The following is a 22154-nucleotide window of genomic DNA, read 5'->3' on the forward strand; positions in this document are numbered from 1 at the left end:
GCAGAGTTGAACAGCTGGGACAGACTGTAGAGCTTATAAAGCCAAAAATACTTAGTACCCGGTTCTTTGCAAATAAAAGTTTGCCAGCCCTACTTTAAGCCAAAAATCAGAAATTTCAATTAGGTATAAAAAAGAAATTTCAGATTATTTGATCTTAAAATACAGTAAGGGATATATATGAAAACTTTTTGTTCAAAGTACTGATAAGTAAAAGAGAATGGCATTTATGTGCAATTGATGGACATGAGATTTGATGCAAAGAAGAAAGGACTTTACTTATCTGCTGAAATATCTTCTGCTTTAGTTTTCTAATGAAACATTTAAAAACTAACAATTTCACTAAACTAAAATTAAGTAAGTAGATCTGAATCTCAGTAGTGTCACAATGTGAATTTTATACTTTTGCACTAGGAAAAACAAAAATATCCACTGTGCATAAATGAAAAAGTTGGACCAATAGCCTCAACTAAAAATTATGTAACAGCTGGATTATAACATCTTTATTAATGACTTAAGAAAAGCAAAAAATAGTAATTAGGCTGAAGCACAATTCAAATAAATGTTGATAAAATAAAGGAGGAGTATCTGTAGAGAAAAAGAAATGATTCTTCAATAAAATATCAAAATATTCTCAAAAAGGATATTGTTAAAACACCTGGTTCACTTGTAGTGATAAGAGTGTTATTCTATCAATGCCATAAAAAACACTGTCACAATTATAAATGATAAATCTATACATAAACTTATATTTTATATACACATACATATATATAATATATACCATATAAAGATGTTAATGTTACCATTACAATCCTGTGGACAAACTGAGTGATTACTTTGCTCCCCATGATCTATGTTTGATCATTAATATTTAAAACTCTAGATGGGGTTTAAACTGTATCTCTGAAAAGTGTGTTTAGGCTTTTCCTTACCCTTCTCAAAACATGCACACAACTGGTTCCTTAGGATTCCAATTAGGTACAGCTAGGGAGTTGAAAAATATTCTAATATATTTCTAAAAAAATGGTTCAAATTAGTATCTTCCTGGATTTTTGTTGTTAATACATCTTGATTTTTAACTTTTGTCAAGAGATAGAAATGAACAATTTATCCTCAAGAGAGAAGTTTTTCTATAGCTAATATATAAATTAAAGTCTGGTTTTAGCTTAGAGTCAGTTACAGGTTCAAACATGTTGGGCTTAAACTTGTCATGTGATAAAACACTGAAGGTAATATATAACGTGTGGGAGAACCCTGTTAAATACAAGGCTCATTATTTCATGCATTTAGCTAAACTTGTTGTATTTCCCTAAATGTAACCAATAGAACACACGTAACTATCTCAATAGTCTCCAAAGCCACTGCTAACCCTGTTCTGGGTGCCCAAGCTCAGGTTTCATTATGGAATAAAAACAGGGAATACTTTCAGCTGAATGTTTAGTTCTCATGCAAGGAAATAATGCCAGAATTCTGATGTTTCTAAAATGGAAAAAAACAACACAAAACACTACGTAGTAGGAATGGTGGGAAAGAAGTAAGAAAAATGTTCTGAAGGAAGATTGAATTTGAGCTAAGAAATGTTAAAAAGTCATACAACAAAAGACAGCTACTACACAAAAGGAACAGTAATCACCCCCTCAGTTCAATGAAACAGAAAGAGAAAAAAGGAGATAAAATGCTTTAGATAAAAATCTTCTAACTTCAATAGGTATTATAAAAAAAGACTTCTTTGTAGAGGGCATCATCAAATAAATCCTGAACCTAGTTATAACCTGAATTCCTATTCTAGAATCTCTCTTCAAAGTATTAAAGGGATTGACAGCATATTCAAGAACTTTTTCTTTTATCTAAACCAAGTTGCAATGGAACACATGTGTAACAAAATAGAATACTTACTAGGCAATCTAAAATTTTTAAGTATATAAAAATAATCTTTTATATTTGAAAAAGCTCAGTTGGTTTAAAATATGTTTATTTTAGGAATTTAGGATTACAGAAATAAGAGAGAAAAAGATTAATAATTCCTTAAACTGGCTTTGAAATTTAGAAATGTATATGAGACTTTATGGAACCCTCCCTCACTCTAAAAACCCAAAGGAGTCAGGTAGAACATTTCATAAGGTGAGCACGTGAAAATGAGTTCTGTCATTATATTACTTAAATAATATTCCATCACCCACTTAATTTAAAGGTAACTGTAAAGTAGATAATGGAGGGAGGAGGAAAAGTTAGAAAATTATAAATGACTTCTATTTGCTTCATCATTGCTCATTTGTTAGATCACCAGACTCAAAGGAAAAGAAATAGTAGCAGCTTTTTATATTGTAATAAGAAGAATTATACAGCAACAGGTACATGGAGAAAATGTTTTACCTGATGATATAACCTAAGTTAATGCAAGTGGCTTTATAACATAATAAGTATTCTGACTCAATGAATTTCATTTATTAGTACTATTAAGTGCTCATGCAGGAAAAGACCTTGGAATGTTCATATGGCACATATAAAATTAAAGATAAGATAATGCTTTCTATTCAACTTGAATGATTAGAGGTGTTAAAAGTACTGAAAATGTTTATTATGTGAGATTCTAAGACACCACACATAAAAGAACACATCTGTCTCTCCAATGATAAGAGAATAAACTGATTTTAAATTTGTCTAGTTAAATGTTTACTTGCATAGGATGGCTTAGCTACAATTTTTAGTTGTAGATTAAGGAAAACATTAATAATATTATATATAAACATATATATATAATTTATTTTCAGGTACTATTTTCTAACCTAACCTAACATTTAATTTTTATGAAATCATCAAAATAACATTTTTGAATAATAAATGATGTGTGTTGGGGGGGAAGGTTCATGTACTATTTAGACAAAAATAAGAATACAAAATACAAATATAGCATGAGCTCAACTATGAAAAAAATGCTTAGAAATACCAGAAAGAAATATATTGTAAACTTAACATTGGTTATCTGTGTGGAAACACTCATTATAGGAAACTTTTACCTTCCTCTTTATATGTATTTGCGTGTGTGCGTGGGTATAAATAAAACTATTTTAAGAAAGCTTCATATGAACTTATGTTAAAGATTACAGACTGTCTAAAGGAAAATCAAAACTAATTCCCCCAAAAACAACACAGACACACTTACCATCACATGAAAGGGAAACATAACTTCCTAAGTCATCAGACATGTGTCGCATCACATTCCTGCCCATCTTAAGACCAAGAAAGATCCAATAATCTACTGTTGCTCCAAGAATTCCAGTCAGTAAGTAAGCTAGTTCATGTATGAAGACCTAACATTAAAATAAGAAAAATATTATGAAAATTATTAAAATGTATGATTTATATCAGTGTTTATTTTGAAAATTTGAGGTAAACTGTAGCTATTTAAAAATAGAGAGTAAAAAAATAAAATAAAAATAAATACAGTGTATGCTAATGCTTAAAGGTATTCTTAAAAACCTAAGCAAACTCACTCCCTCTGTTCTGTCTCCTTCCTTCCCCTCTATTTTCCTCCCCCATCTATATCTATATGACAGTTAATGAAACAAATTTGCCAGGACTTATAACAAACGTTTAAATTAACTGTATCCAATGCTGTCAATTGCTGTAGGGCATTAATTCCATTAACATGATGAGGAAGTAGCTGGCTTCTGCAGATTTCTGTCAAAAGGAACATAAAACTACCAAAAAGGATAGACTTAGTCATCCTTACTGTTTATAAAGGTAACCTTTACATTTCTAAAAATGGCATTTTTCAGAAAAATACTTGAAAAATAAAATGAATAAAAGCTTTAGCAAACAAAACTGTGCTTTACTGTATAGAAACAGACTGGCTCAAATTCTAATAAATCATATCTAATGCCATTACCTAAGTTAGAGATGTACAGATAAGCTTTAAAAGCATTAAACTGTTTTTTCTACAAAAACATTAAATTCCTCTAAGAAATAAGCAAGGAATACGAGCCTTACTTACAATAAGTGTAGTTTAACCTAGTATTTAAGAATATCTCTCTAATCCATAAACTACTGATGAAACGGTGTCGCCCTATCGCACGTGGGAGAACATACTGCATTCTGTCAGGGCTGACATTAGACACTTAGAGCAAGACTCTGAAGAATAAGACCAAGGAGATTTTAAACTGCATGATTAGGGGCCGTGATACAGAACCTTGACTAAATCTCACCAGCTCAGGATTCACGAGTAGAGTCAGTACTACCTTCTCTCCCACTCTGATTAGAAAGCTGGGTTAAAGTTTTGCAGTTGCAGCTGTGTGACAAGGGAAATGAACAGCAGGATTGGCTTATCAGCAGGCTGGGAGAGTAACAACACCTCTTTTGGATCCTGGTAGGGTCAAAGTGTTGAAGACGACCAGAACTGACTCCCTTAAGCACTGGGTGTTAGCTAGTCTTGAAAGAACTTTGGTGGAAGTCAACCCCATTCTTTGTAACAGCAACATGTAGATGATCACTCTGAGCAAATTTTACTTCTCATGGTTCAAGTTATGAAGAGAATACAAAACAGGACAGTGAAAAACCTATATTTAAACTACAAATTGAAGATCATGTCAAGATCCATGCCACAAAAGGCTCCTTTCAACATAATGTATATCTGAATATCAGCAATAACTTTACTCAGGAAGAAAGCAAGAGATTGGTAATCTTTGATTTCTCAAAGCATTCCCCATCTCAAGGGTATGGTAAAGAAGGATCAATTCAGATCTGTAGCCCTAAGATTCTGGATAGGGAAGAAGGAGGTCTAAGCTTCATGTAAAACCATAATCCAGCACTCCACCAATTATAAGTAATATAAAATCAATTTGTTGGGATGTACCCTCTTTCCTTCCAAAAATATATGTACACATGTACTTGACACCACAAATGAATATCAATATTGCTTAATATTCAATTTATCTTGATGTTTCTGTTATTAAACAGTTAGAGATGGGTAGACCTTAAACTATTTTCAAGGCATGCCTTTAGCTTCTTTACCATGATAAGAAAAATCCTGCCAAAGTCATTCCTGTCCTTGTGACATTTGCTAAATGTACATACTACCATGTATTCATAATAGTCACTATAAGCATAGGCCAGACAACATGCTCTGGACTGTTCTCACTGCAACTTTAACAGTATATAAGCAATGCTACTATTTCTACCATAGTGGATATATATGCTTCAGAAGCGAATTAGTGAGAAATGGCAAATAAATAGTCAGAGGAGAGAAGCTTTCTTGGAATACTGAAATGTTTGTTAAAGTCAAAAGAATAAAACATGTATACCCTAAGAATTAATAAATGAAATGAAATGACATTATTTGCACAGATGACATATATTTATCTTAGAATTCCTTTCTAATATTAAAATCTATTATCAGACATTCTCTCAATACTATCTCTATTATCTGCTAATACAAGTAATCTCCAGTTTATAAACTTGGTGATCTTCCCAGTATTGACTAGTACATAATGTAAAACAAACTGAATCTTGGCCTCTGACTCCCAGGTTAGGGCTTTGTATATTCCACTGCAGTAGATGATAAAGTGCTTCTCTAGTACCTCCCTCAGAATGATGCAAACGTAATGCACATACTGTGCCTCTTCCTGTTTTAAACACCGGCATTTTAAAGAAGAGAAAGTATATTGCAGTGGAGACTTCACCTCTACAAGGCCTTGCCCTAACTAGCTACCACACCTTGAAAAATTGCTTAAGCTCTTTAGCATCAATTTTCTTATTTTTAAATACAAAGTAGATTCCACTTCTACCTATAACTGCAGGGTTATCCTTAAATAGTACTTGAGGACATCACAAAGAAAAGTAGGACTAACTACCAAGAGCTTAGTCAAATTTGTGCCTCCTTCATAACCTTGACATAGTCCACCTCTGCTCTTTGCCAAGGAAAGCCCAAAGCTTTCTCAGATTAATGACAATGAAATTCACTGCCATTGTGCCACTCTGCAACAGTTGCTGATTGACATTATGACAAAACAATATTAGCATAAACTGAGGACTTCTGTTTAGCTAATGACTTAAATTGAATGCTTCAATTCAGCCAATCAAGAAACAAATGCCTTACAGTACAGAAAATGATGCCTGTGAACATGCATGGAATTTTTGAAATTGGAAACTGCCAAAAAGACTTAATTAGGTACCAGAATGAATTCTAACAGAAAAGTTAGCAAAATAAAAAAGCAGTTTATATGAATTTAAGCAATTCAAATGTTAAATAAAATATTAATTTGCAAAGTTTAAAACCAGTTCTCATATTACAATTGATGCTACAATTTATTGCAGAGTGCTTCACAAATATGTTGAATTTATTTATAAATTTGAAAAAACTCTTCAAGTTAAATATGTATAAATCTGTATATATGTATAGCAGTATTTCCAGAGTAAATTGTTATCTGTGGCAGCCCTTTGGTGATTTAGTAAAATTGTGAAAATGTAAGTTTTATTGTTTTCAGTTACAAATGAGAAATTTTATTTATGTAATCATGTGGATAAAAAGAAATGATCCAAACTGAGGAAATACTTTCTATCCTAAATGATTCTATTGTCTAAAAAATACATAAAATGGCAGATGGTAATTAATACATATGTTACCAATTTTAGCTTAGAATACTTAATTGACTGATGTATAGATAGTTCTTTCTGAATATTTTCAACTTATACACATTAGTATATTCATTTCTTCTATAAATCAGATACATGTTTAATAACCAAATGAGTGGCTAGTCATTTGGTTATTGTCACATAAGAGGATTTACCTGATCAAAAAAATTCTAGCTATATCCACAACCAAGCTTCCTTTTTAAATGCCAATTAAAAAAAAAATTAGGGCCCTCCAAAAGATTTTCTTTTTTTAAGCATGCCTCAGACACACCTTAATAGAATTTTAAAAAACCAGTAAGGGTTTTTATTTTTAAATAACCAGTATTTTGTTTCTGATAATGGAGGCCTAGGTAATTCATAATTGTTGAATAAAATATGCAAAACTTCTTCTAAAAAGTTATGAATAATTGCAAAGCCAAGATCTAGGAAAAGCTAAAAGCCAAGTGAGGCATTCAAAGCTAGCTAACTCTGCCACAAGGACATCTGCTGACCCAGAGAAAGAGCTGACATACAGAAAGTGGCTGTTGGGAGTCTAGGGAAAAGGAGTGTAAGTCACAGCTCAAGGCCTAATATCCAATATGACCCTGGAGGGCTTCATTCTCAGAGTAGGAGTGAATCATAAGTAAAACTACATGTATCCATAGACCTGTACTTCACTTGGACTACCCAGGAACTTTCAAATCTGGCAATAGAAATTCTCTCTGGAGAAAGATGTTCTGTGTCTTTGCCACAATTGTTTTTACAAATACATTTCCAAATGCAATTTATAGCACACAGTAAATGATAACTGGCTCACAAAAGAATATAAAAGACACAAGAGAAGGAAAAAGCAGAAACAACAAATAGAAACAGATCCCAAAAGACTTCAAATGTGGAATAATGAGACATAGACTGTAATACTGTTTGACATGTTCAAAGAAAAAACAAAACCTTGAAAATTTAGTAGGGAACTAGAAAACACACAAACTTGACATAGTAATTTGGAACTGGAAAAAATCCAAAAATTAAAAATGCAACGTTTATGTTTAATATAACAAGAGAGACTATTGAAGTAAAAATAGGATGACAAAGCACTATTTAGAATGCTCCAAGTTTGGAAAAAAATTGATAAAATTCACAGGGCATACAAAAACATATAACAAATTTATTTTTTATTTTTTATTTTTGGTTGTTATCATTAATCTACAATTACATGAAGAACATTATGTTTACTGAGCTCTCCCCTACCCCAAGTCCCCCCCACACCCCATTACAGTCACTGTCCATCAGCAAAGTAAGATGTTGTAGAATCACTACTTGTCTTCTCTGTGTTGCAAAGCCCTCCCCTCTCCCCCACCCCCCACATTATACATGCTAATCATTATACCCCCTTTCTTCTTCCCTGCCCTTATCCCTCCCTACCCTCCCATTCTCCCCAGTCTCTTTCCCTTTGGTAAATGTTAGTCTATTCTTGGGTTCTGTGATTCTGCTGCTGTTTTTTTCCTTTAGTTTTTCTTTTGTTCTTATACTCCACAGACAAGTGAAATCATTTGGTATTTGTCTTTCTCCGCTTGACTTATTTCACTGAGCATAATACCCTCTAGCTCCATCCATGTTGTTGCAAATTGTAGGATTTGTTTTCTTCTTATGGCGGAATAATATTCCATTGTCTATATGTACCACATCTTCTTTATCCATTCATCTACTGACGGACACTTAGGTTGCTTCCATTTCTTGGCTATTGTAAATAGTGCTACGATAAACATAGGGGTGCATCTGTCTTTTTCAAACTGGAGAGCTGCATCCTTAGGGTAAATTCCTAGAAGTAGAATTCCTGGGTCAAATGGTAAGTCTATTTTGAGCATTTTGAGGAACCTCCATATTGCTTTCCACAATGGTTGAACTAATTTACATTCCCACCAGCAGTGTAGGAGGGTTCCCCTTTCTCCGCAACCTCGCCAACATTTGTTGTTGTTTGTCTTTTGGATGGTAGCCATCCTTACTGGTGTGAGGTGATATCTCATTGTGGTTTTAATTTGCATTTCTCTGATAACTAGTGATGTGGAGCATCTTTTCATGTGTCTGTTGGCCATCTGAGTTTCTTCTTTGGAAAACTGTTCAGCTCCTCTGCCCATTTTTTAATTGGATTATTTGCTTTTTGTTTGTTGAGGTGCGTGAGCTCTTTATATATTTTGGATGTCAAGCCTTTATCGGATTTGTCATTTACGAAAATATTCTCCCATACTGTAGGGTACCTTTTTGTTCTATTGATGGTGTCCTTTGCTGTACAGAAGCTTTTCAGCTTGATATAGTTCCACTTGTTCATTTTTGCTTTTGTTTTCCTTGCCCAGGGAGATATATTCATGAAGAAGTCGCTAATGTTCATGTCCAAGAGATTTTTGCCTATGTTTTTTTCTAAGAGTTTTATGGTTTCATGACTTACATTCAGGTCTTTGATCCATTTTGAATTTACTTTTGTGTATGGGGTTAGACAGTGGTCCAGTTTCATTCTCTTTCATGTAGCTGTCCAGTTTTGCCAGCACCATATGTTGAAGAGACTGTCATTTCCCCATTGTATGTCCATGGCTCCTTTATCGAATATTAATTGATGATATATAAAAACATATAACAAATTTAATTGGAACTTAAAATGCAAAAGAGAGAAAATGGATAAGAGGAAACATTAGAAGAGAAACTACATAAGAATTTTCCTTAAGATAGAATAAAATCATAGACATTTGGCAGCAAAGCTTGCCACACTAACCACTATGAATGACTATATATAAAATAGAGAAATTGTTAGCGAGGGTGGAAAATGATGGTGACATGAGAAGTGAGACAGAAACCTTCTTCCAAAACCACATATAACACGAAAATACAGCAAATACAATTAATCCTGAAAAAGCAATTTGAAGACTGTGACAGACTGCCTACATCTGGGGAAAACCTCACAGAAAAGGGTAAAGTAAGATACCAATAAATGGAAATACATCCCGTCTCATAGCTAGGAAGAATTAATATTGTCAAATGGTCATCATGCCTAAAGCAATCTACAGATTCAGGGCAATCCCTATCAAAATATTGATAGCATTCTTCAATGAACTAGAACAAATAGTTCTAAAATTCATATGGAACCACAAAAGACCCCCAGTAGCCAAAGCAATCCTGAGAAGGAAGAATAAAGCTGGGGGGATTACACTCCCCAATGTCAAGCTCTACTACAAAGTCACAATAATCAAGACAATTTGGTACTGGTACTAGAACAGACCCATAGACCAATGGAACAGAATAGAGAGCCCAGATATAAACCCAAGCATATATGGGCAATTAATATACAATAAAGGAGCCATGGACATACAATGGGGAAATGACAGCCTCTTCAACAACTGGTGTTGTCAAAACTGGACAGCTACATGTAAGAGAATGAAACTGAATTATTGTCAAACCCCATACACAAAAGTAAACTTGAAATGCATCAAAGACCTGAATGTAAGTCATGAAACCATAAAACTCTTAGAAGAAAACATAGGCAAAACTCTCTTGAACATAAATATGAGCAACTTTTTCCTAAACGCATCTCCTTGGGCAAGGGAAACAAAAGCATAAATGAACAAATGGGACTACATCAAACTAAAAAGCTTCTGTACAGCAAAGGACACCAACAGTAGAACAAAATGGCATCATACAGTATGGGAGAATATATTTGTAACTGACATATTCGACAAGGGGTTAACATTCAAAATATATAAAGAACTCACATGCCTCAACACCCAAAAAGCAACATTCAAATTACCCGATTAAAAAATGGGCAGAGGATTGAGCAGATACTTCTCCCAAGAAATTCAGATGGCCAACAGACACATGAATAGATACTCCACATTACTAATTATCAGGGAAATGCAAATTAAAACCACAGTGAGATACTACCTCACACCAGTCAGGATGGCCAACATCCAAAAGACAAGGAACAAAAAAAGCTGGCAAGGATGTGGAGAAAGGGGAACCCTCCTACGCCGCTGGTGGGATTGTAAATTAGTCCAACCATTGTGGAAAGCAATACGGAGTTTCCTCAAAAAACTAAAAATAGAAATGCCATTTGATCCAGGAATTCCACTCCTAGGAATTTACTTGAAGAAAACAAGATCACAGATTTAAAAAAAAATATGTACACCTATGTTTATCACAGCACTATTTACAATAGCCAAGACATGGAAGCAACCTAATTATCCATCAATAGATGAATGGATAAAGAAGATGTGGTACATGTACACAATGGAATATTATTCAGCCATAAGGATAAAACAAATCCTACCATTTGCAACAACATGAATGGAACTGGAGGGTATTATGCTCCATGAAATAAGCCAGGTGGAGAAAGACAAGTACCAAATGATTTCACTCATTTGTGGAGTATAACAACAAAGCAAAACTGAAGGAACAAAACAGCAGCAGACTCACAGACTCCAAGAAGGGACTAGTGGTTACTAAAGTTGGGGAAGGGAGGGAAAAGGGGATTGAGAGGTATTATGATTGGTACACATGGTGTGTGTAGGGGTCACAGGGAAGACAGTGTAGCACAGAGAAGACAACTAGTGACTCTGTGGTATCTTACTATGCTGATGGACAGTGACTGCTACGGTGCATGTGGGGGTCTTGATGATATGGGTGAATGTGGTAATCCACAATGTTGCTCATGTGAAACCTTCATAAGATTGTACATCAATGATACCTTAATAAAAAACCAAAACCAAAACCAAAAACAAACAGAAAAACCAAAACAAAACAAACTGTTAGCATAAAAAGCAAAATTAATGAACACATTCACAAAGTAGATTCAAAAGAGTTGATTAAACCAATGATTAAGCTTGGCCTAATAGGTGATAGAGAAGAATGTAAAGCATCATGGGACACACATTTTGGCCCCTAATCTTATATAGAGAGTCCAAAAAAAAAGCTGACTTGTTTTCAGAAAAGCAGAAATTATGCAGGGTTCATTTTTAATGATCATTTACTTTCAGAAACTAACAACAAAAGCACAGACAATTCCACTGAAACAACAAAAATCCATCTACTTATGAGTTTTCAAACAGTCTTTTAAAATGTTTCTTGGATCAAAGAGGAATTCATAATTGACAATAAAAAACACTTTGAAAAAACAGTAAGAGAACTCTAGATTAAAGAATCAGAACCAAAGGAATCTCAAGTGGTACTCGCAAGGCAATTTATATTAAGTGTGTATATTAAAATAAAGACTAAAAAGAAAAAAGATCCAAACAACATTTAATAAAGAGAAAGTAAAAAGAAAGAATTCTAAAAATAAGAGCAGAAATTAATGATATAACAAAGACAGTAAGTCCCAAAGGCAGATCATTATGAAAAGGAGAAAGGTGATTAATATTATGCACACAAAATGTGGCACAGTATGTTGCCATGCACTCTACATATTTTACTGCACTTAATTTTCCCAACTACCCTTCAGATAAATAGATAATAAACTAAAACCAGTGTATGTTAAATTGCTAATGACACAAGCAAGACCTACTTATGAAGAAATAGTCAGGAAATAACTCTTAGCACCCAAAATGGTAATTTTAGAAACATTTTAAAAAATGTTATTAGTAATATACAAAAAATTGTATGGATTTACTCAAATTTTTAAATCATAGATTTCTTCAGAATTGAAATGTACAAAGTAAAAAATCTAGAATGTTAAGTAACTATAGATTTCTTTGCAGTAATGATCAAATAACTATTCTTAGTTACTACATTCAAATGTAATAATGAAGAAACCAGTCTCTAAGGACCTTTTATCTTAAAACTAGATATACTAAATAGAAAACAATGATATATTGAAGTATGATTAAATTATTTTCAAGTCAGTCAAATAATAGGGGGAAGAAAAAAGACGAATAATTCAAAGATACACTTTTTCATATGCCATTATTTATGTGTAAATTAATCCCACTTACATCATTAGACTTGCATTTCTCCTTATGAGAATATATAGTCCAATCCAAAAGCATATTTACAGGTTTGGTCAAAAGCCCAGAAGTCTCACTTCCTGACCAAAAGATTTCAAGAAGAATTGCCTTTCCTGTTATTTTCAGACTCTGAGAATCAGACCAGTCATACAACCTAATGAAAACAGAAATGAAAAGTACTTTTTACACCAACTTGATCACTACTGTTACTAGGCATAGTATGTTTTGACATAAAATGGACAAAAAAATTCTAGCAATTTCTGAATTCACAAAGGTTTTAATATAAGATTATAATATATAATTACAATAAAGGACAAAATTTTTTAAATAGCCTTATTTCAATATAATCTCAATAAGTTCACATCATAATTTAATTGCAAGTTTAGAGCATACACAAAACATTATGGATATTACAGATTCAGTACTAAAACCTCCTGTAGCTCTTTATTTAAGCATTCAATTACTAAGTAATTTTTAAAATTCTGAAAAAAAAAAAAATGCTCTTACCCTACCCAAATGTATGTTAGTAAAAAATAAAAATGTGAACTAAGAAAACAAAAAGTGCATAATACCTTACTGCCACTGAAGACTGTGTCTGAAAATAAGTTTTTAAATTAAGTCTACTTTAAAAAACAAGGTCTATTTTTTATAATTATATACATAAATGATTAGAAAAATGGTACATAAAATAATATGTAGATAATGTATTTTTTGTGTTTAATAAATACTTACTTTTGACTCAGATGTTGCACTTCACTTTCAACTAAATTAAAGAAAAATTTGAGCAATGTCAGGTGGAGCACCTTAGAGCTGTTTTTTGAAATTTGATGACAGAAGCCTTCGTTGAAAAGGCAAGACCTGAAAAACATTAACCAAGCAATTTATAACATACAAGCAATTCACTGAGTAATTTGTGGGCAAAATATTTCTTTTATTTGAGTATTACTGGAATTTAAAAATTTGCTCCAACAAAATATAAAGCAAGTTTAACATTTTTCTAATAATATATTTTCTTCTTTCAAAAAATTAAAGCATTTCAAATATCTCATGACACTGAATTTTTAATAATACAGACCTAATTTATCTGTATTTCAGTGATTGTAATGTTTAATAATCATCTGGTACTCTTTGTACTCTTTATTTCACTAATAAAGAACAAAAAATTATGAATTTCATTAAACCCTTTTGATTCAGATGACCAGCTATACTCTTAATTTATAATATTCTCAATAATCATCCTCTTACTCAAGGTAACTTTCTTTTTCATTATTTAGTAAAATGAAGGTCACTTGGCTGTTTTGTAAATTTTAAAAATTCAGTATTTATTCTCTTTCCATCTTCTATAGTTTTATCCAAGAGAACTTCCTATGATAATGGGTATGTTCTACTGAACACTTGAAATGTGGCTTGTGCAACTGAGGACACAAATTTTTAATTATTTAATTTTAACTAAATTTAAATATAGGCACATGCGGCTAGTGGTTACTATGATGGGTAGCACAGTTCTATGGTGTTTTTCTTAGAATATAAGATTACTCAGAACTCTAGGTCTGAGAGAGATAAAATCTAGACAACAGTATTTATTATAATCTTCCAACTTCACCATCAATTATATCAACAGTGTACTTTCTACATCTGTCTCCACCTTCCCTGTCTTCTTTTTGAATTCCCCATTGTCAGACTAGGTAAGTCATTAATACCTACTAAATTTAACCATTCTATACTTGAGTCTATTCTATAAGAGCCTCCATGCCCATATAGTTTATCCAGTCTATTGAAAACCACCAGAGATGGATACCATATAATCTTTTTGGATTTTTTTAAACTTGTATAATGTAATATTTCAAATGCATTCAAAAGTAGCCTATTATCATTCAGCTCATTTATACTACCACCACTTCCCTTGTCTCCTTCCTCAGTGAACTGAATTATTTTGAAATGAAATAGGGTATTTATGCTTATCTTAAAGTCTATTTTTAAGATGTCCAAATTCTATCTCCTGTAGCATCAATTAATTTGTCTAATCACTTATTAAGCACTTATTATGTTCCAAGCATTATATTAAACACCTAGGATACATATATTTAGCATCTATTCTTAAGAAAGTCAGAGGCTAATGTGAGTGACCAACAAAGAAAAGGGCAAAAATTAGGAAGTGGAACCTAAGTTGCATTTTAAAAGATGATTAGGAGTTGGACAGATACTTGTGGGGTGGCAAGAATGTATAGGCAGAGAAAACATAAGAGCAAAGAGATAGGAAATGAAAACTAGTTGTCACTGGACCCATTTGGGAAAATGATTAAGATGAGGACACACATAGGGGCTAAATCATGAAGGGTCTTACATGTTTTGATAAGGAATTTAACTTTTCTACAGGTGATGTGTGAGTTAATGATGGACTTCTATCTGGGAAATTACAAATCAGTTTTTTTTAAAAAACTGAATGTATGCAAATACATTTGGTTTAAAAAAAACATGCAAATGATTTGTTTTCCTGTAAGTACATTTCATATTTCAGTAAGCACTAATTTTTTTATAAACTGGTTGATAACTATGACCAATTTAGACTTGGCCTTTTTGTAACAAGAGCTTTACAACAAACACAACACATAAACTTACTATACACACATACAGAAGCTTTTTCAAAAAGGAAGTGTACTTTTTCATCACCATCTAAAAATTACACAGATAGTAACTACTAGGTGAAATTTAGCAGCCTCACATGTAAAATTCCTTACCTGATAAGCACTTCTATTAGAGACCACGTTCCTTTCATACAAGTTGGACACTGAAACAATTCTAAGTAATATCTTGACATGGCTGGGGACTTCCAAGGAGGATGTAGGTGAAGAAGAGCTGACCATACATGAAAGTATCGACCAGAAAACATATCTATGTTATCCTATTATTTAAAACAAACAAACAAAATGCTATAGCTGAAAAGTAAGTTTCACTAATTCAGTCTTAACTCTAATAACTGGCCTCTATTGCCAAATACATGTGTTTGGAACAAGGAAATCAGATGGAAGTACCATGTTCAGTTAATTAAACAGTGCAACTGAGAGAGAGGCACACTCTAAATATGTATCCACATACTAGGTAATCCTTGCTTTTGGGACTGACTTATATGAAATGTCTATTTTATTTTTCATGATTATAGTGAGATTAAGAGTTCTCAAAGATTTCTCAAAGGAACTAAAGATAAACTTTTCATGAAAACATTCTTACTTATCACCAATATTAGTCTAACATAGCTTATACTTGTTATTTCTTCAAAATGGTACTCTGTTGAAGAGTATGATTAGAAAGCTACCTTTGAAAAGCTGTTCCCATTGTTTTTCACAGTTTTAGGAATATGTTCATTAACTATGCATACTATGAATACAAATGAGTATTACCAACAAATAAAGGAGTAATTTACCACATGAAATTCTAGATCATTGTAATCTGATTTTTATACTTTATATGAAGATTTTGTATTTTATAGTTAGATATTTTACTGCCATATAAAAAAAACATGTATATTTTTTCCAAGAGAAAACTATCTTGGAAACTGAGAAAATAATGTGAAAGCACTCAGAGTAAACCTACTAAATAGTTTAAAAATAGAAAAGAAATTATAATAAATGGGTACCATATTTCCTATAAAATGAGGGAAAAAATATTGAAATGATAAACTGCAAACACACAGACTGAGAAGATGTTCATACATTAACATTATTTGAAAGATTACAACTGCTTCTGACTACTCTTACCTGTAGAATGTTCTCTAGAAGAGCATGAAGAAGGCATACAGGAGGAATATACTGTGCTTGCAAAGAGGAAATTTCTTCAATTGCTTCTTTAAAAAACTGTCCTTCTATGAGGTTCTCAATTAAATTTAATACACCTCTGGGAAATTCAGCATTTTTAACCTAAGAAAGGAAAGATTCTATGACTCAAGAGATGGGTAAAATTTGGGATCAAACCTTAAATAAGAAGCCTTAATTTTCTCAGTAAATGAAGATAATTTCTGTCCTTAACAATTACACAGGATTGTTAATGTGGTTCAAAAAGGATGATTCTTATGAATGTGTTTTACAACTATAAGGCACTGCAAAAATATACATTAATTGTTTTATTTATTATTCTATGTTGCCTTAAATAGTAAGGAGAATACCATCTCCAGAAGAAAAATTTAAAAGACATTTGCAAAGTGTGGCTGATAGTGAGGAGCTCTGAGTTATAACTATATATAGTTCTTTAGGTGTAAAATTATTTTGTAGTTTTCCTTTAAACATAAGCCAACGATGCCTATTAAGATAAACTCAATATAATATACAAAGGTGCCATCAAACACAATCAATATCTGCAAACAGTGACAATTGTACAGTACTAGGAAATCACTCTGAGAATGTACATTAGTAAAACTGAGTTCCACAAAATACATTTCCCTCAGTCAAAATATTTATAATAATAAAATAAATGCAACTACTTTGAACTAATTGACAATCAAAAACACTCTGAAAGACTACACGGAATAAAACAATTTTAAAAGAATGCATAATCTCCTATGTTTACTGCAGCACTATTTACAATAGCCAAGATATGGAAGCAACCTAAGTGTCCATCAATAGATGAATGGATAAAGAAGATGTGGTACATGTACACAATGGAATATTATTCAGCCATAAGGATAAAACAAATCCTACCATTTGCAACAACATGAATGGAACTGGAGGGTATTACACTCAGTGAAATAAGTTAGGCAGAGAAAGACAAATACAAAATGATTTCCTTCATTTGTGGAGTGTAACAATGAAGCAAAACTGAAGGAACAAAAAAGCAGCAGACTCAGAGACTCCAAGAAGGGACTAGCTGTTACCAATGGGGAGGGGTAGGAGAGGGTGGGTGGGGAGGGAAGGAGAAGGGGATTGTGGGGTATCATGATTGGTGCACATGGTGTGTGTGGGGTCTCAGGGAAGACAGTGTAGCTCAGAGAAGACAAATAGAGACTCTGTGACATCTTACTACACTGATGGACAGTGACTGCAATGGAGTAATGGGCGGAGGCTCGATAATAAGGGTGAATGTAATAACCACATTGTTTTGCTTGTGAAAACTCTATAAAGTGTATATCAATGATACCTTAATTTAAAAAAAAAGAATGCATAATGATATAAAGGAAATAATATATTTTTGTAAATATACTGAAAATTCAGTCTATAAGTTGTAATTATGAAAACTATGAAATGTCAGAACAGGCACACATGATAACACAAGATAAATTTTTAATTTCCAGTACCAGATTTTACTACTATATGGAATTATTTTTGGAGCTTTGACATACAACAGCATTATATTTCTAATTAGAGAAATTACATTTCAAATTTGATAGGAACTGTCTATGCTGACAATACATTCCTTTATATCAAAATAACTAAAAGCAACATGATACAAAACTTCCTTTTTGCCCCCATAACCACCCTACTCCAAGCCCCTTACCTCGATATTGTATACTGGTTGTTTATCTATTCTAATGCAGCTGTATCTGATAGCCTACAAAACAGCAATCATTTAACTAAAATTAAACATTTTTAGGTCAAAAAATACATTTCAGCTTACCAAACATAAAGTGTTGACCAAACTTAAAAAAACAGATTCAGGAAGACATTGATAGTGATAATTGATCTGATACTCATGTTTGCTCAGACTAACGACTGCCATAATTTTAGGGTAATGACACTCATGAGTATGAACATTCTGTATTTTCCCCTTCTAAATGAAAATAACTTAGAAGGTAAAGCCATATTCACTTCAAAGACCTGAAAAGGTCTTTTGCCCTTAGTACTGTAATTAGAAATACAAATGTGAAGAACAGTTTGTGTAAGAGTCAAAAGGAGAAAAAACTGCAGTCATGTTCTCTATAGAATCAAAAGTAAACTCTTTCTCTATTGTTTTAAAATACCCACAATCGTGTATTTGCTTAAAAGATTATACTGGAAAAATATGTGTTAAGCATAAAAAGGGAATATCCTGATTACATAAAGAGTTCTAGAAACAAAGATGTAAAACAACCTAATGGAAAATTGAAAAAGAATATGAATAGGCAATTCAGAGAGGAAGAAATACAGAAATGACAAGTGAAGGTATAAAATATGCTCAAAGTTGCTACTACCAGAGAGATATAAATTAGAGCAATGACATAGCTTTGGCTTCTGCTCAGGATGTAGAAAGCTGGAAAAAGGTGATCCCACATTATGAACAAGAGAAGTTGTAAAATCTACCAAATCTTAATTTTTCTTGAACTCATAAGACACAGAGGTCTTAATGTGATCAAGCACACTGAAATATGAAGACAAGAGTGTCCAAAGACATGGAATATGAGCACTGACTTATCTGAGACAAAGCTTGGTAGGAGGAGGAAGCCTCCATTAAAGAAGGTATGAAAATTTCAGCTAAAAGTTTTCACCATTTACTATAGGCCTAGTGTGTGCTGGCAAGAAGGAACAGAAACCCCAGGAATCAAAGACACAAGGGGAATTTGTCAATGGCAGGATCTTCTCCATGGACCTTACTGGGTGCTCATGCCAAAAAACAAGAGACAGGACAGGAGACTAAAGCAAGCCTCCCTCTTGGTGAAAAGGCAACACACACACACAAGCATGCACACATGAACACACGTGGGGAAAAAGACTATCCCTGAAGAGGAGTAGGAACAGATTGTGGTCACAGATTATTAAGAGATCCTCTACCACTAGGGGCGGGGTATGATCATTGAGAAAGCCTTTCCCCAAAACCCAGGGCCTCTATCCCTGCTTAAGACAGGCTGTCCGAACCAGAACAGAACAAAGGATCTTTCAGCCCTCACCCTCCAACATCATGCTAACAAGCATCAGCAACAAATTACAGCAGTCTGCAATATACCTAATACCTATAGTTTATCTGTAACACCACTGAAGTATAAACAGCAAAGAATTCAGCATATTTACTAAATGCCTAATTATATTACTACTTAAAACAAATTAATGAACTATTACAACTATTTTAAGACTTACCAAACATAATAGTCATCTGTTATGAGTCTTATACTTTGGTTACACTAGAGAAGGAGAAGAAACTGCACAAATTTTTTAGTATGTCAAGTTCTACCTGAGCTTTATATATGTGCTTCCTTAAGGCATTTTTTATTTCAGAAATATCCACATCTGTCCTGACATGCTTGGTTTCTGATTCTTTGGCATGATCAGCAAAAAGAGAATTCTTCACTTCCTTCTGCATACACATAAAAGTACTTTAGAAAGTGTGCTAAAGATAGGGTCAATACAAACATTAAATATCACAATGGACAGTATAACACAAGAACACATTCATGCAGTGTTAATTAACCACAGAAAAATCCTTATAATCAGATATATAAAGATTATAAAATGAAATAAAAAGTTAAAGAGAGCAAACATTTTAATTTTGAAGTTTTACCTGATATTTATATATGTAGTTTCTTAAGGTACTTTTCATTCTAACCTGTTCCATATCTTTCCAGAAACCTCTCTCTCTTTTATTTTTTTTCTTTGTTGCCATGTTTACACAAAACATGATCCATACCTTTATCATATCTCTGAAGATCCTTCTGAATATATATATATAAACATGTTGTAGTTTAGACTTTAAAATAAAGTTATAATCTAAATAACTCAAGAAGGATTCCACTTAAAAGACAAGCTACCTTATTAAAAATGGTCTGGCTTAAGCAAGACAAAAACTAAAATTTAGATTAGAATGTATTACACAAACTACATACACATACATTTTAAGAGCTTTCATATTAAGAGTTTTAGCTTCTTTTTTAGAACATTTGTTTCCTTTTTTTTCAAGCAAAACAATTTATTTGAATATCCTGATTATTAATTCAAATTTCTTCATGTAATTAATGTAAAAATACTCCCATTGTGTCAAGGTTAATTATAAATTAATTATGAATATCTCAGCATATTAACTCAAGATGATTTTTTTCCATAAGATGCGCTGTTATATTTAACACAGCAAACAATTAAAAAATCAGACTGTATGTCTGGATTATATTAGGGAAGAACTAGATAAAAAGAAAACTCTTTGACTTAGCTTAGTTTTACCAGATCTGTATATATGTGCTTTCTTAAGGAACTTTTAATTTTGTCACGTTCAATGTCCTTTCTGGAACTTCTTTCTTTTTTCCGTTTTTTCCTCAAAGTATAATTCCTTTGAATATCTTCATCTTTTTTCTTAACTTCCTTCTACATGTATTTAGACCACAATTAAACAAATGTTAACATGAATCTGTTATAAAATCCAAATAAATGCAAGAAGAGTCTGACTTTTAACAAAAGTATACCACATTTAAAGAATAATAGAGTTATATACAAGGGAAAAGCTCATCCATGTTGAACTGGGTATACATTTGTAAAACATTTTGGAAAACAGTTGGGCATTACCTAATACAGTCAAACATGCAGTCTTTATAAACCAAGCAATTCCACTCCTAAGAATAAGCTAGAGAAACTCTTGAACATGTACACCCACAGCCACATTAGAAAAAATTCACTGTTTGTGGCAGAACTGTTCATAACTGCAAAAACTAACCAATTAATCAAACACAAATCAACAAAAAGAAACCCAAATGCTTATCAATAGCAAAAAGGATAAAAGACAAAATTGTGAAACAATGTAACATCATATACACCAGCAAAAAAAAACCAAGTCACTTATGATTATAAGTACTATGAACTGCAAAAAGTTCATTAACAGGCAAAATTAAACAATATATTATTAGAAATACATACATAGCTGGTAAAACTATAATGAAAAATAAGGAAATAATAAACACCAATTTCAAGACAGGTTACCACTAGATAACGGAGAAAACAAGGACAGAGTTTTTAAATGACAGCAGGATCTTAAAAAGCTGTTAATGCTCTGTTTCTTAAACTAGCTGGTGGGTACATAGCACTCATTTTCGTATTCTTTTTAAAACTGTACACAAATACTTTACAAATATTTTTTTTATGTATAATTCAGAAATCATAATTTCATGAATATCATTATATTCGGTAGTTTTAAAAGAGCCATAAAATATAACTAATTACTTTTAATGTATAAGGTCTTACCGGATTTTCGTATGTGTGCCTTCGTACGGCATATTTCATTTTTACAAATTTCAAATCTTTACTGGAACCTCTGAATTTTTCTTCTTTGTGATGTTCAGTCAAAATAGAACTAACATTAACATCTTCATCATGATTTTGTATTTCTTTCTGCAAGTCAGTAACAATACTTTAGTCAGACTGTGGATTAACATAGCCTCAACACAATTAGTTCAAATCACAACAGGAAAACCCACTCAGGAAAGTCAGTTTTGTAAAACATACATAAAAGATTCATAATAAAGAGCCTTGTGAATTACATTACATCTTAGTTATACTAACATGAAGCAGCGAAGATTTTTAGTTCACAAAGGGTTATATTGTGTTAAAGTATACATTTAATTCAGGCACTTTAATGTAATCTTTCTTGGAATCTCTGCTTTTCCCTTCCTATTTGTCAGATGAT

General features: G+C 32.5%; 1 protein-coding gene across 4 annotated transcripts in view; it reads right to left on the reverse strand.

The window, feature by feature from the left end:
- Positions 1–22154, reverse strand: part of SLF1 (SMC5-SMC6 complex localization factor 1) — a 77442-nt gene that overhangs the window by 20539 nt on the left and 34749 nt on the right. The window contains exons 7-15 of one of the 4 annotated variants that reach the window (XM_036925710.2): positions 21713–21859; positions 20702–20842; positions 19722–19844; positions 18075–18128; positions 16346–16504; positions 15329–15492; positions 13323–13448; positions 12579–12744; positions 3164–3311 (exon numbers count right to left, since the gene is read on the reverse strand). In XM_036925710.2, the coding sequence (XP_036781605.2) occupies positions 3164–3311; positions 12579–12744; positions 13323–13448; positions 15329–15492; positions 16346–16504; positions 18075–18128; positions 19722–19844; positions 20702–20842; positions 21713–21859 (1228 nt within the window). The remainder of the gene's footprint in view (positions 1–3163; positions 3312–12578; positions 12745–13322; positions 13449–15328; positions 15493–16345; positions 16505–18074; positions 18129–19721; positions 19845–20701; positions 20843–21712; positions 21860–22154) is intronic. The other 3 variants (XM_057493395.1, XM_036925708.2, XM_036925709.2) reach the window with 3 other exon arrangements.

The sequence above is a fragment of the Manis pentadactyla genome, chromosome 2 (assembly GCF_030020395.1).
Source record: "Manis pentadactyla isolate mManPen7 chromosome 2, mManPen7.hap1, whole genome shotgun sequence".
Classification (NCBI taxonomy): Eukaryota; Metazoa; Chordata; class Mammalia; order Pholidota; family Manidae; genus Manis; species Manis pentadactyla.